This window comes from Lampris incognitus, chromosome 17, assembly GCF_029633865.1.
Source record: "Lampris incognitus isolate fLamInc1 chromosome 17, fLamInc1.hap2, whole genome shotgun sequence".
NCBI lineage: Eukaryota > Metazoa > Chordata > Actinopteri > Lampriformes > Lampridae > Lampris > Lampris incognitus.
This window is the reverse complement of record NC_079227.1, coordinates 36,430,992-36,458,193: the sequence shown is the minus strand read 5'-3', so window position 1 is coordinate 36,458,193 and position 27,202 is coordinate 36,430,992. Positions and strand designations below refer to the sequence as shown.

The 27,202-nt window shown below is 45.8% G+C and overlaps 1 protein-coding gene across 2 annotated transcripts in view; it reads left to right on the top strand.

Moving 5' to 3' along the window:
• lgi1b (leucine-rich, glioma inactivated 1b) overlaps window positions 1–22,696 on the top strand; it is a 35,671-nt gene extending 12,975 nt beyond the window's left edge. For both annotated transcript variants that reach the window (XM_056297349.1, XM_056297348.1), the window contains 6 exons: window positions 2,378–2,449; window positions 3,711–3,880; window positions 5,240–5,404; window positions 5,698–5,918; window positions 21,578–21,824; window positions 22,345–22,696. In XM_056297349.1, the coding sequence (XP_056153324.1) occupies window positions 2,378–2,449; window positions 3,711–3,880; window positions 5,240–5,404; window positions 5,698–5,918; window positions 21,578–21,824; window positions 22,345–22,694 (1,225 nt within the window). In that variant the 3' untranslated portion in view covers window positions 22,695–22,696. The remainder of the gene's footprint in view (window positions 1–2,377; window positions 2,450–3,710; window positions 3,881–5,239; window positions 5,405–5,697; window positions 5,919–21,577; window positions 21,825–22,344) is intronic.
• The last annotated feature ends 4,506 nt before the right edge of the window (window positions 22,697–27,202 follow it).

The window sequence follows — 27,202 nt, the reverse complement described above, 5'->3', positions numbered from 1 at the left end:
ACACACATATCCAAACTAACACATATATCCAAACTAACACATATATCCAAACTAACACATATATCCAAACTAACACATATATCCAAACTAACACACATATCCAAACTAACACACATATATCCAAACTAACACATATATCCAAACTAACACATATATCCAAACTAACACACATATATCCAAACTAACACATATATCCAAACTCACACATATATCCAAACGATACAAAAAAAATCACTGTCCAAGGGAATGATCGCCAGCCAGGATGACTATGGGAACTGCTGGTCTGCATGGGCTAGCAGTTAGCTTAGCCTGCCCCGCTTCCGCGTCCTGTCAGGCCGCCCGCGGTGTTTCCTCCATGGGCGCAGCTCCAGGCAGGGGCCGTGGTCTCCATCTACATCACATCTACATTATCTACATCCTGTAGTAGCGGTCCAGTGTGACATCTACAGGGCTGTAGATTTAATGGGAAGTTCTTTGACCCTCCACCATATCACACACCCAGAATGTGTCCTAAATCACTACTGTCAGCCAGCCATATGCACCAGACAGGTATTACTAATACCAATCTAAGGTGCGGCTTTCTTTGTTATACATGAGGGTGAAAACATTTTTTTGCAAAGAAATGAGGAATTAATCTGTTGTAAGAAGGCACTTTATACATTAAAGATGATACTAAAGGGTACACGCCGGCGTCCTCTTGTAAATGTCTTGGCCTTTGCATGCACTACTTCTTTCCCATCTGTTTACACCGCGCACCCTGGCACTGACTGCTAGCGGACCACCCTCCATTCCAGAAAACTGACTCAGAAATGAATAATGCAGGGCTCATGAACTGTGCTTGACAGTTTATTTTATTCATGCGTTGTTGTCTGTTTGTTTGTTTGTTTTTTCCTTCTGTTTTGAGATTCAGCCAAGCTTTCATCCAGTCTGAGATAATGCGTCTCAGCAGGACTTGTTTTTGTTCCTGACTGGTGGAAGCTGGCAGCCCAGGACAGTATCCACACCAACAGCCTCAGGGGAGAAGCTCTGATTAAGCCCTTAGAAACATAAACCTAGTGAACGTCTTTGTATGGGAAGCGCAGTACCTGATGATGTATTACGGCGGTTTGTGGTGTTCCTTCACGGCGAGGGGGGTTCAGTTTCAGTCCTGATGTGCGGAGCTTGCACGTTCTTCCCCTTTTTCATTCAGCTTTGTTCCCGAGCGCGCCAACTTGCTTCCTTGTTCCCAAAACACGCGTGTCGGGTGAATTTGAGTCTCCGAATAGGTGTGAATTACCCATCGGTGTGAATGGTGTGGGGCAGTCTTGGGGTTTCTTTTTGCCTTTTTGCCCGATGTCTGCTGGCACGACGTCCAGTCCTAAGCGACCCTGAACTAAGTTAACCTGGTAAAAACAATAAAAATGCATGTTTATTGGGGCTCAAACCATGCTGAGTTTATTTTGGAAACTCACTAATATGACTAATATGATCATATCCATTGATGTTATTTGATTTCTTCCCAGTCCCAGTATTCCCAGTATTAGGAATTCCTAAAGGCATTTGCAGCTTGCAGGAATTCTCCTCCTAAATGGAATATAGTATGAAGCATCTTGAGTATTAACAAACCAATGCACTCTCGAGGGGGCAGCACGGTGGTGACGTGGTTAGCGCGGTCACCTCACAGCAAGAAGGGCCTGGGTTCGAGCCCCGGGGTAGTCCAACCTAGGGGGTCGTCCCAGGTCGTCCTCTGTGTGGAGTTTGCATGTTCTCCCCGTGTCTGTGTTGGGTTTCCTCCGGGTTCTCCGGTTTCCTCCCACAGTCCAAAGACATGTAGGTCAGGTGGATCGGCTGTCCTAAATTGCCCCTAGGTATGAATGTGTGTGTGTGGGCCCCATGATGGCCTAGCGGCCTGTCCAGGGTGTCTCCCCGCCCGCCGCCCAATGACTGCTGGCATAGGCTCCAGCATCCCCGTGACCCTGAGAGCAGGATAAGTGGCTTGGCTAATGGATGGATCTGTCAACTGAAAACAAAATGAACCCACCCAAGTCATTCAAGTCGTCATGTCTCAAGTCAAGCCCCGAGTCTTTAACTTCCAAGTCCAAGTCGAGTCTCAAGTCGAGACGGTTCGACTCGAGTCCAAGTCGCAACGACTCGAGTCCCCATCTCTGGAAATTCCTAAAGGCATTTGCGGCTTTCGAGAATTCTCCTCCTAAATGGATTGAAGCATCTCGAGTACTAACAAGCCAGTGCACTCTCGATGCCCAACCTGTTTCAAATACAGCTGCCCGGATAGCAGTGCAGCCTTCCCGGTGTGTTGAATCCTGATCAGTTCAGTTTGTACCTCTTTGTCTGTTTTCATCTGTTGACCGCACACCTGTTGTATCACTGTGTCTATCAGGAGCCTGGCGTACAACAACCTGGAGACGCTGCCGAAAGACCTTTTCAAGGGCATGGATGCACTGACCAAAGTGTGAGTACGCTCATGTTGCCCATACGTCTTAGTTTGATTGATTGGTTAATTGATTGATTGATTGATTGATTGATCCATCCCTCCATCCGTTCATTACATCTCCCTGAAGGGTTCGTGCCTCTTGTCTGTTTCTTTTCTTGTTTTTTACAACTTTGCTGAAAAACGGCCCCAAGTACATGACATGACATTTTCAGGAAAGGTGGGCCATTGTTCCCTAGACGACCTTGTCACATTTTGGAGGTAATTAGGGTCAAGGTCACGTAAGAGGTCGACACCGTTTTTGGCCATGAATTTTGTCAGAAATGATTCGATGTAGACATCGCTGACCGCTCGACTAAAGGGTCCGACCGACCCGTCAGCCGGCGGCCGACGTGTCTGCTCATCCATGCACGTTACGCTATCTTCATTCATACAAAGGAAAATGAACAAGTTAAACAACAAAAACTGGCATTTGTGCAAGAGGAATATGAAATTGAGCGGTAAAAATGTGAAGCATGATACAATAGCCAATAGTGCTTGGCGTCACAGATTATTTGATAAACCTTATCGTTTGGTTTTGCAACGAAGGAGCAATTTCGTCAGGAACGAAGAAGAACGGCATTTTCCTTCTTGTCCTAAACTGAGTTTATCTGCAATGCCAAATTGGTGCCATGCCACTTTTAATTCTTCTAAGTGGAATGGAGGGGTTGTTGGTTAAAGGGAATACTGCTCTGAATTAAGATTGTTATGAGGTACGGCAGAGAACGGTGTTCTTCGTATCAGTAGTATTTAGGGACCACGTGGCGGTGTGCTGAAGTGGATGGAAGAAATATACACTAACTATGACATTGTAACTGGGATCTCAACCTCAACAACAACTTTTCTCGTCCGTCTGAGGCGTCCTTGAGGAGGACACTCAAGCTAACTCACTATGAGACAGAGGAGACGGGAGTGTACACCCCATGGACACGGTTATTTACAGTCTGTCATCCAAAACCATGTAAACAATACCTGCCACTATATGCAAAAATGTATTCAAGCATTTGTTCTTCAGCTGTCATGTGAAAACAAAATGACTACTATAAGGAACATTTTACACTGACTGAGGTGGTTAGTAAAGTGTACTCTATACTTTCCAAATAATTGGTTAATTGACGTTTCTATTAATCTATCCATCAACCGATATACAAGGTAACATCCACATATGCTTATAAAATGTTGATTGCAAAGTGGTTTATGGGTTAATTGTTGTTTCTATCACTCACTCCACACATTTGGTTAGCGATCTGCGAGGCAACAACTTAATATGTGACTGTAAGCTGAAATGGCTGGTGGAGTGGATGCACAACACCAACGCCACCCTGGACCAGATCTACTGCAGCGGACCACCCATGCACCAGGGCAAGAATATCAACGATCTGCTACCACACTCCTTCGACTGCATCACAGCAGGTACCGTCATCTCCATCTCCATCTCCATCTCCATCTCCATCTCCATCTCTCTCACTCTCTCTCTCTCTCTCCATCACTCACTCGCTCTCTGGAGAGTCGTCTCTGAGTCTAGTTCCGTCCATGCTACAGCGCTCGGTAAAACATGTTACGTAATCCTGTACTCTGGTCGTGCTGGAGCATTTTGTTTAATTTATGCCCAGAGCCCCTTGAATTCATGCTGGATCTCATCAGGATCACTTAGCAGTTGCCGAAGCGAAAGGGTTTCAGGTTTGAATCTGAGAAGCTGGTGGTGCCTTACAGAAAATCCACATGAATTCCACATCCCATGTGAACAACTGATATGGTAAAATCACAAAAGCAATGTGTGGAAATCGTGTGACGATAAAGTAAACCTCATGTGAAGTAATGTGCAAAATGTTGACGTTAATGTGCGCAACACATGTTCTCCACGTGTGATAACATGACTGCATGCAATATAACACGAGGTACACATGTTAACCATATGTAATCACATGGAAGTTTTGTTTTGGCTAACAAGCTCACCTAGCTTACCGGCCCCGCTGGTCGACTAGCTTGTCTGACTGCTTACTGTCAAGAGCTAGCTTCTCCTGATTTCCTACGTTAAATGATGCACTCATTGTAAGTCGCTTTGGATAAAAGCGTCAGCTAAATGACTGTAATGCAATGTAGTCGGTGAGTTTTCTTACTGACTGCACAACCACAGACGGGTTTACTGAATGTTGTTTTTACACTGGCCTGTATACTACTTAGCCAGCATATTAATATACTGGCTAATATACTGGCTACTATTCTGGCTCATATGCTGCACATGCTGGCTAATCTGCTGGGTAGGTCACTGCCTGACTGTTTAGCTTGCCAAAAGTAATTATTTATGAACCGTTATAATCCCAGCAGAATGTTAATCTCTTCCCTTGGATGCCCTAATGCTTATTCATGCTGACAATTTTGACCCAGTTCCTGGAGGACCAGTGGAGTAAGATTATTAAAAGAAAAAAAGAAAAAGACGTCAACTTTGAGTATAAAGCACTAGCAGTCGGGGTAGTAATTTGTGGAAAGTCCTGATACAACAAAACTGAGATGACTGGTTTGACTTTGTAGTTTATGATATTACAAAAGATGACTCAGGCAGGAATCAAGAAATCAAGTGGATCAAAGTTTGGTCCAGCTCCAGCACATTACATATTTCCACAGTTTTGTGATCAGTTGTTTTGTTGGTAGACATGCATAATCTATACACACATACGTATATACAACACAATGTGTAATGTACTGCACACACACACTTATTTGTGATACTGTGTTCCTGATTTCTGTTGTATGTATTTTTTTGTGTTCCAGAGTTTGCGTCATATCAGTCACTTAAGTTTGAGTCTATATCTGTGGAGGCCTTCACCTTTGGTATCGATAAGTTTGTTGTGTTTGCCCAACCATTTGCTGGGACCTGCAGCTTCCTGGAATGGGATCATGTTGAGATGACCTTCAGAACCTATGACACCATCGAAAGTGAGTTAGACATTAAAACAAGCTCATTTATCTGCAACACAACAGCAAAATATACTTCCAAGCATTGTTCCTCTTCCCTTCGTTGTTTCTGAAAGGCTTGCCATCATTTTCTTGCAGAACAAGATGTTAATCTAGTAAAATGAAATAGCTAAAACCCGTGTCTTCCTTCACCATTCCTCAGGTACCTTTAATGGGTATGCTCAAAGTCAATAATGGTCATTTAAACTTTTTCCTTTATCCATGTCTTCTATCTCTTCCTCTCTCTTTCTCAACTCACCTTCCTTCTTGTTCAGGCACTTCCACTGTAGTCTGCAAACCCATGGTGATTGACAACCTCCTCTTCGTTATCGTGGCCCAGCTGTTCGGGGGCTCGCACATTTACAAGCGCGACACCTCCGCCAGCAAGTTCATCAAGATCCAGGACATCGACATCCTGAAGATCCGCAAACCCAATGACATCGAGACGTTTATGGTCGATGGGGAGTCTTTCTTCGTCATTGCTGACAGCTCCAAGGCTGGTTGCTTTTCCTTTGTCCATTACTTTCATGATTTCTGAGATACTTAAATCATTCCTGTGAATTTGGATAGTTCGATTATGGTTATTTTAGAAGTACCAAAAGAGATTTATCCATTCTGATCTGATGATCATTTCCCATTTATCTCGTTTTTACAACTTGCAGTCTAACTGGCTTGCACTGGCTACCAGCAGGCACTTTGCATTTATTGCAAGCAGTCGGCCTGGCTTGATCCTATAGCGTACGTGGACAGTCTGATATGTGACAGTTCTGAAATAAATCATCAAGTAAATTATCACCCGCAACCCTGCATTTAACTTGTAATGACACTGCCAGCTTTTTCCTATTGGCTTGGATTATAGTAGTGCATTCGGAATGTCTTTGATATGGAACTGGTATGGCTTCTGTAATAGGTACTTCTGCAATCTGTATTATTTGATCAAGACGACGCCGATCTAAAAAAAACAAAACTGGTTGTATTTAATACAAAAGGTGTTTTTGTAGGTGAGCTGTGTTAGATAGGTTGCAGTGTATGAATATGAAACAACAACCAGTTCTATCAATGTCATTGGTCAGGAAGGACTCAAATGCAGAATCACAAACCAGAGGTAGGAGTGAGAGCAGTAACTTTACCGAAAGCATTAGGCAGTTAATACCGCAGTTAGTTCCAACGTCCAAAACCAAAAGTCAGTCCAACTAGGAAGAGGAAGAGAATCATAAGGCAGAATCCAAGGTCACTTACAGGCACGAGGAAAAGCCAGGCAGAACAGAACAGAACAGATGGGGCGGGATAGGAAAGCTGGCAGGAGCGCAACTTACGATCTGGCAAACAACAGAGGTGAGCTAACTGGTATGTATGTATACTAGAGAGACTAATGACAAAAGAGGCAATGTGTGTGGCAGAACTGGCAGACTGACAGGTGATTGGCTGATGAGTAGTACAGAGAACATGCAGGTAGGTATGGCAGGAGTTTTGGGGGGAATAGTTGGCAGCAGATGACCGGTGAGCAGACAGGTGGGTGTGGAGGTATGGTTCCTGTGCAGGGACACAGAGCAGGGGGAGGGAGCTAGGGAGAACTGGAGATTACGTCCATGACAGTACCCCCCTCTGCGGATGCCCCCAGGCATCCTCCTGGGCTGGTCTGGCTGAACATGGTGAAAGTCCCTGATGAGGGTTGGGTCCAAGATGTCTCTGGCTGGAACCCAACACCTCTCTTCCGGGCCATAGCCCTCCCAGTCCACAAGAGCTTCTTGACCATTGGCACCGTCGATAAGCCGGAGAGGAGGAGGAGGTTTCACGGGAGAGGTGAGCGTACTGGTGCGTACAGGTTTAATGCATGAGACGTGGAAGATAGGATGGGTTCTCTGATGAGTTCTGGGTAGTTTCAAATGGACCGCAGAGGGATTAATACATTTTGACACAGGAAATGGGCCCATGAGTGCGAGCTTCTTGGAGATGAACCAAAGGGGCAGGTCCCTTTCAGAAAGCCAGACCCTCTGTTCGACTTGATACTGGGCAGTCCGCCAGATGGTCTGCCGGGCTGAGGTGACCAGGAGCTGGGCTTGGGCACATCACCAAGTCTGGTGACATCTGTGGACGCAGAGGGCACAAAGGTCTCCTCCTCTTGTGAAGGGAACAGGGGATGTTGATAACATAACACACTGGGAATGGGCATGAGTATACTCAACCCAAGGGATTAGTTGACTCCAGGCAGAGGAGTTCTGACTGGTCATGGAGTGAAGGGCAGTTTCCAGGTGCTGGCGGTTTGTCCACTGGTCTGTGGATGGAATCCCAATGACAGTTGGACCGTGGTACCTATAAGGGTACAGAAAGCCTTCCAAAAGTGAGAGGTAAATTGTGGCCCCTTGTCAGAGACAACTGGGGTGGGCAGACCATGAATCTTGAACACATGATTAAACATAAGCTGAGCTGTCTGCTTGGCAGTTTGGGCAAAGGAATATAGTTTACAGCCTTAGAAAATCGATCTACCACGGTCAGGGCTACAGTATTTCCTTCAGAATCAAGGAGTCCAGTAATGAAGTCTAAGGTGATGTGAGACCAATGGTATTGAGAAATGGGCAGGGAGCGTAGTAGACCAGCTGATGGCCGGTTTAGCGTCTTCCCTTGGATGCAGTTGGTGCAGGCGTCCACAAACTCCAATACATCCTTGTGCATGCTGGGCCACCAAAACCTCAGACCAGAGCGCATTGGACCCCAGGGTGGGAGGCAAGTTTGGAAGAGTGGGCCCACTGCAGAACCTAAGAACAAACAGGCACAGGTATGAATAATCTTCCTGCAGGATCATCGCTGGAATCGGGTGTTGAGGGAGGGCCTCTTGAACTGTCTGCTCAACATCATACAGGGTGGTAGCGACAAGGCACTGTCTGGGTAGGATGGTTTCTGGTTCTGTGGGAGCATCATCTTTGAGAAACTGGCAAGCTAAGGCATCTGGCTTCACGTTTCTGGACCCTAGATGGTAAGAGAGGGTTAAATTGAAACGTGAGAAAAAGAGGGCCCACCTTCCTTGCCTGGAGTTGGGATGCTTGGCTGTTTTGACGTACTCCAGATTCTTGTGGTCGTTCTAGACAGTGTTCTCTGCCCCCTCCAACCAATGTCTCCATTCCTCCAGCTATGATGCTGTATGCTGCAGATGAACTTTCGGCAGAAGTTTGCAAACCCTAAAAACCTCCTTCTGGGTGGTCAGCTGAGGCCACTCTAATACTGCTTTTACTTCGGCAAGATCCATCCCCAGTCTTTCTGCTGACATTACAAAACCCAAGAAAGAAACTGTGTCATAGTGAAATTCACATTTTTCTGCCTTGATAAACAACTGATTCTCCAACAGCTGTTGAAAAATGCATCGAACATGTTGCACATGTTCTTGGAGGGACCTGGAGAAAATCAGGATGTCGTCAAGGTACATGTACAGTGGTGCTTGAAAGTTTGTGAACCCTTTAGAATTTTCTATATTTCTGCATAAATATGATCTAAAACATCATCAGATTTTCACACAAGTTCTAAAAGTAGATAAAGAGAACCCAATTAAACAAATGAGACAAAAATATTCTACTTGGTCATTTATTTATTTAAAATGATCCAATATTACATATCTGATCTTCACAACACGTTTGTGGAAGTGTATCATGGCAAGAACAAAGGAGATTTCTGACGACCTCAGAAAAAAGCGTTGTTGATGCTCATCAGGCTGGAAAAGGTTACAAAACCATCTCTAAAGTGTTTGGACTCCACCAATCCACAGTCAGACAGATTGCGTACGAATGGAGGAAATTCAAGTCCATTGTTACCCTCCCCAGGAGTGGTCGACCATCAAAGATCCCTCCAAGAGCAAGGCGTGTAATAGTTGGCCAGGTTACAAAGGAATCCAGGGTAGCGTCTAAGCAACTAAAGGCCTCTCTCACATTGGCTAATGGTAATGTTCACGAGTCCACCATCGGGAGAACACTGAGCAACAATGGTGTGCATGGCAGGGTTGCAAGGAGAAAGCCACTGCTCTCCAAAAAGAGCATTGCTGCCTGTCTGCAGTTTCCTAAAGATCACGTGGACAAGCCAGAAGGCTATTGGAAAAATGTTGTGTGAATGGATGAGACCAAAATAGAACTTTTTTTGTTTAAATGAGAAGCGTTATGTTTGGAGAAAGCAAAACACTACATTCGAGCATAAGAACTTATCCCATCTGTGAAACGTGGTGGTGGTGGTATCATGGTTTGGGCCTGTTTTGCTGCATCTGGGCCAGGACGGCTTGCCATCATTGATGGAACAATTGTAAGGTGGGCACTTGATAGGTTTACAATAAACTGCAAGTGCTTGTTTAAGGTACTTTTCAAATAGGAGTAGAGGAATGAAAACACCAAAACACCCATTACGTTTTACTCAAATGGCCGGCATTTATTTTACTGTAACATTAAACACAAAATAGAAAATGAAAAAAACCTTTCAGAGCTCTGGCGAAATAGCCCCCCAAAAAATAAAAGTAAACAATGCTCATCTCCCCGGGTGGTATGTTTTTGTATTAAGTGTGGCGAGACATCAGCGCTTATCCGCCCGATGAAATGAAGACACGTGGAGCAGCACACTTCCGGTTGCTGGCGAGCAGTTCCCCTTCCCGCCCTCTGCTCGTCAGCCGCGGGTCCCTTGGCGATCTGTCCAGTGGACTGTCCCAAATCATCTCAAGAAAAAAAAACCAACCGGAGAAAAGAATACAATTCTCGAAAATCCCCGTCAGAGTGTCAACCCCGTTCTGTTTGTTACCTGCTTAGAGGTGGGTTCTGTAGAGAAAACCCTCGAACTATTTCTTTAATTCCGTTTTTTCTTTGAGCTCGCGTTTCAACTTCATCTTACCACTCCCCGCTGCTTTCCGACTTCGCTCTTCCTCTCCCTGAGAAACGTTGCAGTAGGTTTCTCTATCTGCAGCACCACTACTGCCCTCTGCTGGGCTAAAATAATATGCAGGTGAAACATATAATTAAAATATACCTAGAAATGGGAAATTAGACTGTAAATAACCTAACCCTGCTTGTAGATTATTTTTGAGTGGGTTACACAATGAATTCTGAATTATACCAGCGAATCTTTCAGGGAAATGTCAGGACATCTGCCCGTGAACTGAATCTCAAGAGAACGTGGGTCATGCAGCAAGACAACGACCCTAAGCACACAAGTCGTTCTACCAAAGAATGGTTAAAGAAGAATAAAGTTAATGTATTGGAATGGCCAAGTCAAAGTCCCGACCTTAATCCAATCCAAATGTTATAGAAGGACCTGAAGCGAGCAGACCATGTGAGGAAACCCACCAGCATCCCACTGTTGAAGCTGCTCTGTATGGAGGAATGGGCTAAAATTCCTCCAAGCCGATGTGTAGGACTGATCCACAGTTACCAGAAACGTTTAGTTGCAGTTATTGCTGCACAAGGGGGGTCACATCAGATACTGAAAACAAAGGTTCACATACTTTTGCCACTCACAGATATGTAATATTGGATCGTTTTCTTCAATAAATAAATGACGAAGTATAACATTTTGTCTCATTTGTTTAATTGGATTCTCTTTATCTACTTTTAGGACTTGTGTGAAAATCTGATGATGTTTTAGGTCATATTTATGCAGAAATATAGAAAATTCTAAAGGGTTCACAAACTTTCAAGTACCACTGTAGATGAACTTATTGACCATGTCACCCAGCACATTGTTGACCAGAGCCCGAAAGACAACAGCTGCATTAGTCAAACTGAAAGCCATTATCAGGTGCTAATATTGACCACTGGGAGTGTCAAATGCCATCTTCTACTCATCACCTTCACGTATACGGACTAGATGATAGGCATTCCGAAGGTCCAGCTTGGTAAAAATGGTTTCCCCCAGCAAGTTTTCAAACGCAGAAGTGATTACTGGCAACGGGTAGCAGTTCTTAATGGTGATGTCATTCAGGTGTTGGTAGTCAATGCAAGGGTGGCTTTTCTTTCTTCTCCACAAAGAAGATGCCAACACAAGCTGGAGAGGAAGAAGGACAAATGATGCCAGCAGCCAGGGCATCAGCAATATACTTTTTCATGGCCTCCGTTTCTGGACTCATCAGAGAGTAGAGCCTCCCCTGGGGGGGGGGGGCAGCTCTTGGCAATGGCTCAATGGCACAATCGTATACGGGTGGTGAGGAGGAAATGAGGTGGCCCTTGACTTGATAAATACAGGTTTTCAGGTCCAGATACTTTGTGGGGACAGCAGACAGGTCAGAGAACTCGTCCTCGGGCTCGATTGAACTCCTAAGTTCCAGGGCTGAGGAGAGACACTGAGACAGACAGTAAGGACTCAATCCAAGAATAGTATTCTCAGCCCAGTCTATTTGAGAGTTGTTTCTTACAAGCCAGGGGTAGCCAAGAATGATGGGAACCTGAGGAGTGTCAATCAGGTGTAGAGCAATACGCTCACAGTGACTGCCAGAAATGAGTGGGTGACAAGCTTAGTGATGCGCTTTACCTTGGCAAGTGGCTTCCCGTTGACGGCACTGGCTTGCAGGCCCTGGAGTAGCTTGTGTGTGGGGATGCCAATCTGTCTGGCCAGTGCTGTGATGATTATGCTCTCATCTGCTCCGGAGTCTGGCAGCATAGCTAGCTCTAGGTGTTCTTCCACTGTAGGGGAGCTGTTAAGAGAGGACATCTTATGGGAGGTTCAGACAGGGGGAGGATGCTCACCTTTAACTCCCGATCTGCTGGCGAGCGCTTCCTTTTAGCAAACAGGTGGTGATGAAATGCCCAGGCTGGCCACAGAAGAGACAGGAACCTGTGGAGTTACATCGCTGGTGTTTAAGCTGGAGACAGACGATCATTGACGGTCGGGGCTGGCTCTGCTGGCAGTGGTCTGCCAGCAGAGGGCCCACCCACTGCTGGCCCACCTCTCTCCCATTGTCGCGGTGAAAGCCTCGTGTCTATTCAGATAGCTGATGCTGGGGTCACAAAACAGGAATTCAGCCTGATTTGGACACGATTTTGTCGTCGCCGACAAATTTCCAGCGTCGGGCTCGATTATGACGGTCGGGATCAATGAACGGGCGTCTTTATTCTGTGTAGTGTGACATAATCGAAGAACAGCGATGTGGTGTCTGGGACGCCCCACGACACCCCAACCATTTTTTTGTATTTTCCTACCTAGTCTTACAACTCCTACGATGTGTTCCTTGACATTGACCAACAGGATGATAGAGTGACCTCTGGTGCACATATGTAAACATGGCAAGGAGAAAGAGGGATGCTGTTGCTGCTGCTGCTGCTGTCAGGTGGAATGACGAAACTGAGGAAACATTCGTTGAGCAGTGGCAACAATACCCCTGCCTTTTCGACGTTTTCTCGAGGGACTACCATGACAGTGTGTTCTTTCCGATAAATAGGACTTAACTCAAGAGCGAGCTAAACCAGAGACACCAAATGTACAATTCATTCTGTTTAATAGTATACAGTGATCAATGGTGTCAAGGGCTGCACTGAGATCCAGCAGTAGAAGCACAGAAGTGGAAGCACAGAAGTGGAAGCAGTGGGTCTGCGGTGGTGTAGCGGTCTAAGCATCGGCTTTGTGTCGATGCAGTTGCCCACTGGGGACCGGGGTTCGCGCCTCGGTCTCATCAGATCCGACTATGGCCGGACTCGATGAAGCAGCAATAATTGGCAGCGCTGTCTTCGGGAGGGGGGCGGAGTCGGCTTGTGTTCGTCACATGAACGCGTCTCTCTGTGTGTGTGGTGTGGTGTGGTGTGGGGTGGGGTGGGGGGGGGGCAGTGATTCGGCCTGGAGTCGCCTTGTCCCGGAAGTGGCGAGGTGTCTCCTTCCAGACTGCCGGCCGGAGAGATGCAGTTGGCGAACGCATGCAGTACGAGGGTGGGGGTTTGAACTAGAATAGGGAGCGATTGGCCACTAAATTGGGAGAAAAAGGGGAAATTAGAAAGAAATTTAGGAAATCAGAGTCGATAGGTAGTAGAAGATCATCCACCACTCTGGTCAGAGCCGTTTCAGTGGAGTGACAGGCCCTGAAAGCCGATTGAAAAGGTTCATATAGGTAGTTTTCTTCTATAAGGGTCGAAAGTTCTTGATACACAACTCTCACTAGTACTTCAGAAAAGAATGGAAGATAAGAGACTGATCGACAGTTATTAAGAGACCCTGGATCAAAGTGTGTGTTTTTTCTAAGTAGAGGTTTAACCACAGCTGTCTTAAACCTGCTGGTAACAGTGCCAGTAGTAAGTGATAAATTAACAATGTCTAGCACTGTAGGTCCCAGGAAAGGCCAGAGTCTTTAAAAAGTTTTGCTAGTAAGGGGTCAAGTAGGCAAGTAGTTGGGCTAGAAGCTGACGTGAGCTTAGTCAAAGAGTCAAGAGAGATAGTCTCAAAAGCTGTAATAACAGGGACTAACAGGGACTCATTGTACAGATATGAATTTGGTAAAGTAGGCTCTGAAGTAGTAGCTGGAGTTGAGCAACTAATTTTGTTTATGATCTCATCAACCTTATTGCACCGGGTGGCACGGTGGCCCAGTGGTTAGCACGGTTGCCTCACAGCAAGAAGGTCCTGGATTCGAACCCCAGACCGTCTCAGATCCTTTCTGTGTGGAGCATGTTTTCCACATGTCTGCATGGGTTTCCTCCCACCATCGAAAAAGACATGTATGTTAGGGTTAGTACTCCTGTCTGTGCCCCTGATCAAGGCAATGGAAAGAAGAACTGAAGAACTGCAGCTACCCACTGCTCTTATGCAATAGGATGGATGAAATGCAGAGAACAAATTTCATTGTAACCTGTACAAAATAAAAGTGGCTTTTGAAAAAGTCTGGAAACTCATGGGCCATAAATGGTGAGCAACTAATAGACGGCTACTTTTTAGTAAGTTTAGATAGTGTCAAAGAGAAATCTGGGGTTATTTTTATTAATTCTGATTAAGCAAGATAAATACGCCGCTTTCGCAGCAGATAAGGCATGCTTGTATTTCAATAAACTCTTATGCCAAGATAGATAAAAAACTTCCGATTTTGATTTTCATTATTTACGTTCCAGTCTCCTGTAGGTCCACTTAAGTGCACGCGTTTCGTTGTTAAACCAGGGTGTCGGCCTCTTTAGTTGTCTAGTTCTCGTAGTGAGTGATGCAACTGAATCAATGAGACTAGAGAGGGCCACGTTTAAGTCACTAGTGAAATTTTCAAGAGTCAGTCATTACAGTGACAGGAGCCAAGACTTCAGGCAGCTGCTGGCCAAATGCAGCTACAGTGGATGGATCGATGTGGCCAGTTATAATTATACCAGTGGCAGTTATATCTGTGCTGACATTAACAGGACAGGCCAATAATGCTTCAAATTTGATGAAAAAATGATCTGACACAGCAGATGTGGTTGGCAAGACATTCAGATCAGAAACAGATATCCCTTTAGATAAAACCAAATCAAGGGTGTTACCACTGCAATGAGTCGACTGTTGAACAAACTGAGCGACCCCAAAAGTATCAACAAGCACCAGAAAGGCTTTACTTAGAGGATCAGCAACCTTATTCAGATGAATATTGAAATCACCAAGAATTTGAATCTCATCAGAATGAGCAACAAGACCTGAGACAAATTCTCCAAATTCTTCAAGAAATAGTGAGTAAGAACCATAATCTGGACTGCACCAAGTCTATTCATGGCTGAGGGAGATGGACTTAGATAACATAGATTTCACCCACCACCAGTGGTAGGAATGATTATTCGATTATTGTGATTCACATATTTAGGAGAGGAGACCTTGGGAGCAATACAACAAGGTAGGGAGAAGGTCTCAATTTTATAGATCAAACTGTCAATCTGATAATCTATATTATGAGAAATTCCCTGACTAAATATATTAAATAAACTAGTTGACTCCACATCTGCACTAGGTTTAAACCTAGCAGGCTCTCTAATCTCCTGCAACCTGCTGAATGATAAGTCCCTAGTGTCAAACTAAACGTAGGTAGCTATCTATATTGCTAGACAAAAGAGGTGTGCCATCCCCTGTAGGGTGAATGCTGCCCACTTTCAGCAGGTAGGGGTGGCCCAGGAAAGAAGGCCAGTTATCAACAAAGTCGAATCCCTACTCATTACAGTAACAAGCCAGAGCGGTTCATTGAATGTGAGCCTACTGTGCACCTCATCATTACCCCTCACGGGTAAGGGACCAGAGACAATTAATCGATGCCGACACATCTTTCTAGCAAACTCGAGCATCATGACTGGGCTAGCTTTTGTGATCTCAGTTTGCTTCATTCTAGCATTATTGATGCCGACATGAATAACAGTGTTGCTGAAAGTAGTGGTACTGTGTGCCTGGAATCCCTGATTCTCCCTCCATGATGCCAGCACCCTAAGATTATCTTCTATTTTGGAGACTCTGGCCCCGGGTGAACAGTGGACCAAGGTTGGCGAAGCTAATCTAATATGTTACAATGTTACACACTCATTTAGCAGACGCTTTTGTTCAAAGCTACGTACATCTGAGAGTTAATACAACACAAGCAAGGATGTAGTCAGGAGACAACAACATAAGTAAGTGCCAAAAAGGGTTCACTAGGTTCAAGTCCAATAGGATATACGTAGGTGTCAACAGACAGCACACAGAGGTAATGCATAGGGCGCATCGAAGCTTTTTTTTGTATTTTTATTAATACATCAAGTTTGGAGGCGTTTGTAAAAGTGCTGGATCTTTAGCTTCTTCTTAAAGATGGAGAGGGACTCAGCGGATCGAATGGAGTGTTCCACCACCGGGGAACTACAGAAGAGATGAGTCTGGCTAGGGATTTAGGGCCCCGTTGTAGCGGAAGTGCCAGGCACCTTTCATTGGCAGAGTGTAGTGAGCAAGACTGAGTGTAGACCTGAATGAGGGAGTTCAGGTCGGCGGGAGCCGTTTTAGTTGCTGTTTTGTAAGCCAGCATTAAGGTTTTGAATTTGATGCGGGCAGCAACTGGGAGCCAGTGGAGGGATATGAACAGCGGATGGACATGTGCTGATTTGGGTTGGTTGAAGACCAGACACACTGCCATGTTCTGGATCATTTGCAGAGGTTTGAAAGTGCATGCAGGGAGACAGGAGTTGCAGTAGTCAATGCGTGATATAACAAGAGCCTGTACTAGGAGTTGTGCTGCATGCTCAGACAAGAAGGATCTAATTTTCCTAATGTTGTGCAGGGCAAATCGGCACGACCGAGCAATCGAGGCCATGTGAACCTTAAAGGTTAGTTGTTCACCAATCATGACACCCACGTGTCAGGCAGACTTTGTGGGCATGAGTTGGGTTGACCCAAGCTGGATATTGAGCTGTTGTTGTAAGGATGGACTTGCTAGAATGACAAGGAGCTCAGTCTTAGATAGGTTAAGATTAGGGTGGCGTTCTTTCATCCATATTAGCAAGGCATGACGATATACCTCTCCAGGAATTTGGTACAAGAACCCATGCTTTGTGTGGAGGTGAGCCAAGCTATATCTAATTGGTACTGCACCACCTCTCGCACCAGATCAGACTCCATCCCTGCCAGAGAGGTGACATTCCACGTCCTGAGGGTCAGTCTGTGATGCCGGATGTCGGCACATCCCGGTCTCCACCTTTGCCTGCCGCCCGGCCTGCATTGCACCCTACACCAATGCTCATCCCTACGGGTGATGGGTCCACGGGGTGGTGGTTCCTTGTTGTTTTTTCAGGCTGAGCCCAACCGAGCCCCATAGGCCAAGGCCTGGCCACCAGATGCTCGCTGGTGAGCTCCTTTCCCAGATCTGCCTCCAGGAGGTGGCCCCAGTTTCCCTTTTCCAGTCGAGGTGCTGTAGCTCTGCTTTTATAAATTCATTGGGTTTTCTCGGGACTCACTCTTAGTCTGGCCCCTCCCCAACATAAGAACCTGCTGGTGGACACCAGCGGTGAGGGAAGCTGTCAGACTGAAGAACGAGACCTTTCGGGCTTGGTTGGCCCAGGAGTCTCCTGAAGCAGCAAACAGGTGCCGGGAGGCCAGAAGGGCTGTGGCTTCGGTGGTCACGGAAGCAAAAACTCAGGTGTGGGAGTAATTCGGCGAGGCTATGGAGGAGGACTTTCGGTTGGCCTCAAGGAAGTTCTGTCAAACCATCCAGTGACTCAGGGAGGGGAAGCAGGGCTTGACTCAGGCTGTGTTCAGCTGGGGAAGGGAACTGCTGACTCGGACTGAGGATTTTGTTAGGTGGTAGAAAGAACACTTTGAGGCGCTCCTGAACCCGGCTAACATGTCCTCAGTGGAGGAGGTAGAGTCTGAAGACTCGGGGGAAGCCCAACCCCTATCCCTGGCAGAGGTCTCTGAGATAGTTAAAAAGCTCCTCGGTGTCAAGGCGCCGGGTGTGGATGAGATTTGCCCTGAGATGCTGAAGGCTCTGGACATTGTTGGACTTGTCTTGGCTGACACGCCTCTTCAGTGTCGTGTGGAGGTCGGGGACAGTGCCTGTGGAGTGGCAGACTGGGGTGGTGGTTCCCATGTTCAAAAAAGGGGACTGGAGGGTGTGAGCCAATTATCGGGGCATCACACTGCTCAGCCTCCCTGGGCAAGTCTGCTCTAGGGTGTTGGAAAAGAAGCTCCGACCGATTGTCAAACCTTCCTGGCCGTGGAACAACGAATTACTCTTTACCCTTGTGGAAGTGCTGAGGGAGGCATGGGAGTTTGACCAGCCAGTCTACATGTGTTTTGTGGACTTGGAGAAGGGTTACGACTGTGTACCCCAGGGTACCCTGGGGGGGGGGTACTGCGGGAGTTTGGGATACTGGGGCACAGTTGCTACAAGCCATCTGGTCCTTGTACAACAAAAGTGAGAACCGTGTCCCTATTCTCGACACAAAGTCTCCGATTCCATTTGTGATATTCATGGACAGGATCTTAAGGCACAGCCAAGGTGAGGAGTGTGTCCGTTTTGGGAACCTCAGAATTGCATCTCTGCTCTTCGCAGGTGATGTGGTTTTGTTGGCTTCATCATTTCATGACCTCGAGCACACACTTGGGGGGGGGGTTGCAGCTGAGAGTGAAATGGCCGGGATAAGAGTCAGCACCTCCAAGTCTGAGGCCATGGTTCTCTACCGGAAAATGGTGGATTGCTCCCTCCGGGTTGTGGATGAGTTGTTGCCTCAAGTGAAGGAGTTCAAGTATCTCGGGATCTTGTTCACGAGTGAGGGTAAGATGGAGTGGGAGATTAACAGGCGGATTGGTGCACCATCAGCAGTGATGCGGACGTTGTACTGGACCGTTGTGGTGAAGAAGGAGCTGAGCCAGAAAGCAAAGCTCTCAATTTACCAGTCAATCTTCATTACAACCCTCACCTATGGTCATGAGCTTTGGGTAGTGACCGAAAGGGTGAGATCGCGGATGGAAGCGGCTGAAATTAGTTTCCTCCGTAGGGTGTCTGGGCTCAGCCTTAGTGATAGGGTGAGGAGCTCGAACATCCGGAGGAAGCTCGGAGTAGAGCCGCTGCTCCTCCACGTTGAAAGGAGCCAGTTGAGGTGGTTCGGGCATCTGATTAGGATGCCTCCTGGGCACCTTCCTTTGGAGGGTAGACCCAGAATTCGCTGGAGGGACTACATGTCCCATCTGGCCTGGGAACGCCTTGGGATCCCCCAGGAGGAGCTGGAGGGCGTTGCTGGGGAAGGGGACAACTGGAGTGCCCTACTTAGCTTGCTGCCACCACGACCCGACCCCAGAGAAGTGGCTGATGATGAGATGAGAGCGATGACGATATACCTAGCCAGATGGCTAAGTCCTTGCTCTTCAACACAACTGCTAACAAAACTTTATTCTTAACTTGCAAGCTACAGTTACCAATACAAGTTTGTTTATACTGTATTACCCTGCCACAGACAGCCCAGCTGCCACTTCCATCCCTAGCCAGCTAGCTAAGTCAGTCACTTCTGTAGCCATCAGGCCACATGTATCGATTGTTTTTATAGCCTTTACCCATGGTGTTCAACATGTGTACATTCTAAAAAGCAAGCCATATATCATATAGTTTTTTCAGTTCAGATAAAATGTTTACCTTGACAGACAGCCCACTACATTGGTTGAGGTGGGAAGCACGTGATGGCTTGCTTGAAGGGGTGGGAGAACTTCACAGAAGATGAACTTGTTTACGAAAATACTGAGTAGTGTGGCCTTAAAAAAAAATCAGTGTCTAAGTATATTTTTCTTCATTTATTTACACGATTTTTTTATGTTTTATGAATTGTGGATAAAGTATTTTGAGTATTTTGAAAATACAAAATTTGTTTTTTCAGCCCTGTCAAATACCAAATATAAAATCCTCAAAAGTAATTGAAATAGGTATTTCAAATACAAGTAATATCTGATAAATGAGAGAGGTGAATTAACTGGTATATATACAATGGAGACTAATGAGGAAATAGGCAAGAGTTGTGTGGCAGAACTGGCAGCCTGACAGGTGACTGGCTGATGAGTGGTGCAGAGGGCGCGCAGGTGGGTGTGGCAGGAGTTTTCTCCTGGATCGTCACCTTGCCATGGTGGAGAAGCTTGCGTGTACTAATGAGCCCAAGAGCTATGCCATCTGTAGCTTGGCTCTTGGTAGGATCACCCAAGGCGGATAGGTGAAGGAGGAGGTTCCAGACAAAGCGCAATCCAACAAAGATCCCAATGGCGGAACTAGCGGAAGATGCCAGCCAGTGAAAGCGAATGAAGGCTGCAACAGAGGGTGGTCCCCATTCGTCTTGGTCCTCCATGCCATTGGACTCTGGCCGGCCCCTGTCAAAGACTGTGTGGTGGCTGCGGGCACATCAGCCTCCCCGTGTAAAAAGCTGTCACATGCATGCTTCCTCCCACAAGGGTCTACGCCCACCTGAAGACCCAAAAGGACCCTAGAAAGGGAACAGTCATACTCGACTGCGAGTAACCGCTGATGATAATAATGATGATGATGGCGGTGGCAGGAGTTTTGGAGAGAACAGTTGGCAGCAGATGACTTGTGAGCAGACAGGAGGATGTGGAGGTGTAGTTCCTGTGCAGGGACACACAGCCGGGGGAGAGAGCTAGGAGGAACTGGAAGTTCTGGCTGAGGCCATGAAAATCATAGCATTAGGTGTTACTTTCCATGTGTAGAACGAGACTCGTGACAAAGGATCTGTGTGCCAAAGCAAAAATGCAAGAATGTGAGGACAAATTGTACATTGTAACAACTTCCACATGCACTTTAGTTCAGTCCATGCAAGCCATTTCTTTCCTTTCAGGAATCAGAATCAGGAACACTTTGTCATTCCATTTCATGTACTTGCGTACATGAAATGTACCCCTCAGCCCACAGCGGTACAACACAAAGACAAAAACACATCCAAAAACTACAAGAACACACATATCCAAACTAACACATATTCAAGCTTAACAAATAAATCACTGTCCAAGGGAATGAACGCTAGCCATGATGATTGTCGGAACTTCCGGTCTGCATGGGCTAGCAGCTAGCTTAGCCTGCCCCGTTTCCACATCCTGTCAGACCACCCTCAGTGCTTCCTCTTCGGGTGCTGCCCCAGGCAGGGGCCATGGTCCCTGGGCCCACCAGACCAAGCTCTCCCGGCCAATCCAGCACCAGCTCTCCCAGTCAGACACCCTCGATACACCTCCCACACTCCACACGATGACATCAAAAACACCAGAGTCAACGCCAGGTGAGGTCGCCGCCAGACCGCCCTGTGTTATTGGAATTGCCGGTCTGCATGGGCTAGCAGTTAGCTTCCGCATCCTGTCAGACTGCTCTCGGTGTTTCCTCCTCGGTCGCAGCTCCGGGCAAGGCCATGGTCCCTGGGCTCACAGGATGCAGCTGACCAAGCTCTCCCAGCTGATCCAGTGCCAGCTCTCCCAGCCATCAAACGAAGACAAAATCTAGATGCAGACGTGGACAAAGTCACTGCATGGACGGTACTGGGTCAGGCCACTGCAAACGTTAATTCACGCCGCCATCTTCCCACACCAGATGTGGAAGCCTCATTTGTTTACATTCATGCATTATTTCATTTAGTTTTTGTTCTTGCTTGCTGTGTTGCCAAGGTTTCAAGGCTGCCTATTGCTAAGGGGCATTTTATTTTACTCGGATTTATTTCAAGTAAATCTAACTTGATGGGATTTGACCTGACTGTGTGTGCTGTCTTCCCATAGGCCGGCTCCACCACAGTGTACAAGTGGAACGGCAATGGATTCTACTCCCACCAGTCACTCCACCCATGGTACCGAGACACGGATGTGGAATATCTAGAGATCGCCCACAAACCCCATCTGATCTTGTCCAGTAGCTCCCAGCGGCCTGTCGTCTACCAGTGGAATAGGGCCCAGAAAAAGTTTGACCGCAGAACCGACATACCAGAGATGGAGGACGTCTTCTCTGTCAAACACTTCTGGGTCAAAGGTGAGAGCTGCGGGCAGCGTAGCAGAACATACATGTAGCATGGAGGATGTGTTTTTACAAAGCCAGAACAAATGTACTGTTTCACCCTGTAAGCAATCGAAGGTCTCTCAATATGTATCCTTTGTTGACAAGTTTTTTTTCTGTAATCCTTCTTAGAGTAGTTTAATAGTCATATACTTTGGGTTTTGGTGGCACTGCTCATGGGTTGTATATTTTAGCATTAGCCACCGCTAGTTTTGTATTCAAATTCACTCATGTGTCAAACTAAAGCCTTGATGTCGATTGGGAATTTTACATTTTTGGCTAACATTTTCATTCATAATTTTCAATTCCTAATAACCCATTGATTCATTAAGTAATTTGCAAGTCTACATGTCAAAAAATAGAATGTTGCTATGAATTTATGTATATTGAAAATCGTATGTACTCTGTCCTTTAACTTTACCCATTTCAAATCTAGAAAGAGGCTCTCGCAGTGTAATGAGCAAACCGGTTCCCGGGGGTCTTATTTTGTTCTTAGGTGAGCTGTTCATCTGTTTGACAAGGTTCATCGGGGACTCCAAGGTGATGCGCTGGGATGGCGCCATGTTCAAAGAAGTCCAGACATTCCCGTCACGCGGCTCCATGGTGTTTCAGCCGGTCTCCATCGGCAGCTGGCAGTACGCCATCTTGGGCAGCGATTATTCACTGACACGGGTCTACCAGTGGGACCCGAAGAGGGGCCAGTTCGTCCAGGCGCAGGAGCTAAATATCCAGGCTCCCCGGGCGTTCTCTCTGGTATCCATCGACGACAGAGCGTTCCTGCTGGCCTCCAGTTTCAAGGGAAAAACTCAGATATATGAACATTTAATGATTGACTTGAGTCACTGAAACTTCCATCGGTTTGGGTCACATTCTGTATTTGAATCCCACCTCTTTGTTTGTTTGTTTTTTTTTTCTTTCTGTGATTGATTGAAATCTTCAGGCACAACTGAACCAGCAGAAAATCCAGACATTTCCACCAAAAGGGAGACTTTGACATTCCATGTGACTGAATCGAGCAGAGGTTTAAACTATTGGCACAGACTTTTTTGAATAATTTCAAGTGATTTTAGTCAAATAAGAACTAATGGGTCCTTTAAAAAAAGGCCTTTTTTCAGTTAACCACAGCTCTTTTTTTTCTGATCATGATCATTTCAGTTTGAAAAGTTTTACAGCCGTACACAAAGTGCAAGTTATTAGCATCGTGAGGCCCAAATCCTGCAGGATTTAATATTCACGTAGATGTGGAGGAAATGCACTCGATATTCTCCTCCTATTTCCTTACTACTAGTAAATGCCTCAATGTACCAATGTAGTGAATTCGGGGGGGGGGGGGGGCAGCCGGGAACCGCCGCAGACGCGAACCACGGGCGACTACGTAACCAGTCGATTAAAGGGTCCGACCTTGCTCTCTTTACTTTCTGCTCAAATTGCATGCCAACATTGTAGTTTGGCTGCTTTTCTCAGTACTTACTTCCCCGACTATTTCTAAACACCGCTTGGTGTACGTAGGAGGACCACGTCACGATTTTATTATGTTGTTAGACAGCCTAAAAAAGAAGCACCAAAAGCCATTATCCCTCTCTTGCAGGAGGCTGGATAAGGAATATAAAGGAAACTGCTAATGCAATGACCCATAGCTAAATCGTCCCAAGTAGACTGAAGGTTTTTATACCGAAAAAGGAATAAAATGCATCTAAAATGGAAAGAGCAAAATCATAATGAGGAATAATTAACACGATAAATGACGTCACATTTTGTCAGATTGGTTCATTTTAATGGACAAACTGTTTCAGCGTAACTGTCAAGAATAAAATTGCCATATTGATTAATCATTGGACTGGCGGCCTGCCCAGGGTGTCTCCCCACCTGCCGCCCAGTGACTGCTGGGATAGGCTCCAGCATCCCCGTGACCCTGAGAGCAGGAGAAGTGGTTTGGGTAATGGAGGGAGGGATGGATTAATCGTTGTGTCTGCAGGCCGTTTTGGGTTCATCTATGTGTAAGGCCTCAGACAACCTGTGGCCAACTCATAATGGCTAGGAGAATTAAGCTAAATGAGTTACTATATCAAAATATGTATCTGTTTTGGATCATTTCATATGAGAAATGAGAAGGGAGGCTCCTTCATACCTTTCATACTGCTCTCAGAGGACCACTAAATTGGTTGTTGCAATTTGGCAGAAGCCCCATGGCAGATGGATGGGGTTTGCACTTTTTGCAATTGAATTTGTTCTGTTGTGTGAGTTAACATCAGTCAGACACAGAAACGTAGCCAAGTCCCATTCAACCCGTCATCTGACCCGGACTTTAATACAATTACCACAACACTGAACCGAATCCTGTTGAAGACTATCAAGGGGAAGATGTTAACATTTTACAACCACGGCCTGAAAACTAGTACAAGCTACCAGCCCAGCACTGCTAGAGTTCTGCTGTTGTGGTGTAAGTTCTGGGTGTGTGAGTGTCTCAATTCTGGTTATGCTGTAAGTTTTGAATGTGAGTGTTTCAGTTCTGGTTGTGGTGTAAGTTCTGGGTGTGAGTGTTTCAGTTCTGGTTGTGGTGTAAGTTCTGAGTGTTTCAGTTCTGGTTGTGGTGTAAGTTCTGGGTGTGAGTGTTTCAGTTCTGGTTGTGGTGTAAGTTCTGGGTGTGAGTGTCTCAGTTCTGGTTGTGCTGTAAGTTCTGGGTGTGAGTGTTTCAGTTCTGGTTGTGGTGTAAGTTCTGGGTGTGAGTGTTTCAGTTCTGGTTGTGGTGTAAGTTCTGGGTGTGAGTGTTCAGTTCTAGTTGTGGTGTAAGTTCTGAGTTAGAGTGTTTCAGTTCTGGTTGTGGTGTCAGTTCTGAGTGTGAGTGTTTCAGTTCTGGTTGTGGTGTCAGTTCTGAGTCTGGTTGTGCTGTAAGTTCTGGGTGTGAGTGTTTCAGTTCTGGTTGTGGTGTAAGTTCTGGGTGTGAGTGTTTCAGTTCTGGTTGTGGTGTAAGTTTTGAGTGTGAGTGTTTCAGTTCTGGTTGTGGTGTCAGTTCTGGGTGTGAGTGTTTCAGTTCTGGTTGTGCTGTAAGTTCTGGGTGTGAGTGTTTCAGTTCTGGTTGTGGTGTAAGTTTTGAGTGTGAGTGTTTCAGTTCTGGTTGTGGTGTCAGTTCTGGGTGTGAGTGTTTCAGTTCTGGTTGTGCTGTAAGTTCTGGGTGTGAGTGTTTCAGTTCTGGTTGTGGTGTAAGTTTTGAATGTGAGTGTTTCAGTTCTGGTTGTGCTGTAAGTTTTGAATGTGAGTGTTTCAGTTCTGGTTGTGGTGTAAGTTCTGGGTGTGAGTGTTTCAGTTCTGGTTGTGGTGTAAGTTTTGAATGTGAGTGTTTCAGTTCTGGTTGTGGTGTAAGTTTTGAATGTGAGTGTTTCAGTTCTGGTTGTGGTGTAAGTTCTGAGTGTGAGTGTTTCAGTTCTGGTTGTGGTGTCAGTTCTGAGTGTGAGTGTTTCAGTTCTGGTTGTGGTGTAAGTTCTGAGTGTGAGTTTTTCAGTTCTGGTTGTGGTGTACGTTCTGGGTGTGAGTGTTTCAGTTCTGGTTGTGGTGTAAGTTCTGAGTGTGAGTGTTTCAGTTCTGGTTGTGGTGTACGTTCTGGGTGTGAGTGTTTCAGTTCTGGCTGTGGTGTCAGTTCTGAGTGTGAGTGTTTCAGTTCTGGTTGTGGTGTAAGTTCTGAGTGTGAGTGTTTCAGTTCTGGTTGTGGTGTACGTTCTGGGTGTGAGTGTTTCAGTTCTGGCTGTGGTGTCAGTTCTGAGTGTGAGTGTTTCAGTTCTGGTAGCCACTCCAACACTAGCCAGCCTCTGCTCGATGCGGTTTGACATAAAGACTACTTCACCTGTTCAGCATTTTAAATGGGTCCGCCGAACTCTGCGTGCCCTCAGCACGGTGGCTAGCTGCCAAAAAGATAGAGGGGGAAAAAAACAAAACAAAAAAAGTCCCCTGCCTGATTATGACTATCATTTTAGCAAGACTTCATGCATGACACTCATAATACTGGTGTTGGTTCCTGATGAATGCCTTGCTAGAAGCATCCCACTGTGTCCCCTGGCCCTCCCTCTCTTTCACTGCACCCTTGCCCCTTTTCTCTTCTACAGACAAAGCCATTGTTGTCTTTACTCCACAACTAAAAAAACCAGCCACTGTGCAGCACCTGGCACCTGTGCTTTACATGCTTCCCTTATCTTGCAGAGAGGCAACACGTCCACCATGATTAACCCACCAACTCCACTGACCACAACCTGCCAAATATAACGTTTACCTTTTGGGATAGTCATTTATATGATACTGCTTTTGTATGTAGAAGGGGCCACTCTCTTTTCTCTTTACTAGTGATAGAATGATGTCGTTGACAAAGAAGAAGACACACGTTCCCCTGCTGACTCATTGTTTGCAACACTCCACTTCGGCACAACGTATAGGCCTCGTGTCATTTCAGTCCAGTGAGGTTAAGATTAAGGATGTAAATGTCTAGACACGTTAGTTTTGTCATCCTGCTGACTGTATTTTATGTAAAGTAGTAATAAAATGATTAACGACACCACAACTCGTCAAGAATTGTATTCATTTTCAGCACTTCCTGTTGTGGATATTACATCATGGTTGAGGTCAATCCAGGGGCAATCCACTCACAATGACTCCAAATCGAAACTGTATTTTACAAGAAAATGTGATGAAAGTGAATCAGATAAGATCTGGTGAGATAAGATAAGGTAAGGTAAGGTAGGTAAGGTAAGGTAAGGTAAGGTAAGGTAAGGTAAGATAAAGTAAGGTAAGGTAAGATAAAGTAAGGTAAGGTAAGGTAAGGTAAAGTAAGGTAAGACAAAGTAAGGTAAGGTAAGATAAGGTAAGGTAAGGTAGGTAAGGTAAGGTAAGGTAAGGTAAGGTAAGATAAAGTAAGGTAAGGTAGGCAAGGTAAGGTAAGATAAAGTAAGGTAAGGTAAGGTAAGGTAGGTAAGGTAAGGTAAGGTAAGATAAGATAAAGTAAGGTAAGGTAGGCAAGGTAAGGTAAGGTAAGATAAAGTAAGGTAGGCAAGGTAAGGTAAGGTAAGATAAAGTAAGGTAAGGTAGGCAAGGTAAGGTAAGGTAAGATAAAGTAAGGTAAAGTAAGGTAAGATAAGATAAAGTAAGGTAAGGTAGGTAAGGTAAGGTAAGGTAAGGTAAGGTAAGATAAAGTAAGGTAAAGTAAGGTAAGGTAGGTAAGGTAAGGTAAGGTAAGATAAAGCAAGGTAAGATAAAGTAAGGTAAGGTAAGGTAAGGTAAGATAAAGCAAGGTAAGATAAAGTAAGGTAAAGTAAGGTAAGGTAAGATAAAGTAAGGTAAGGTAAGGTAGGTAAGGTAAGGTAAGGTGAAAC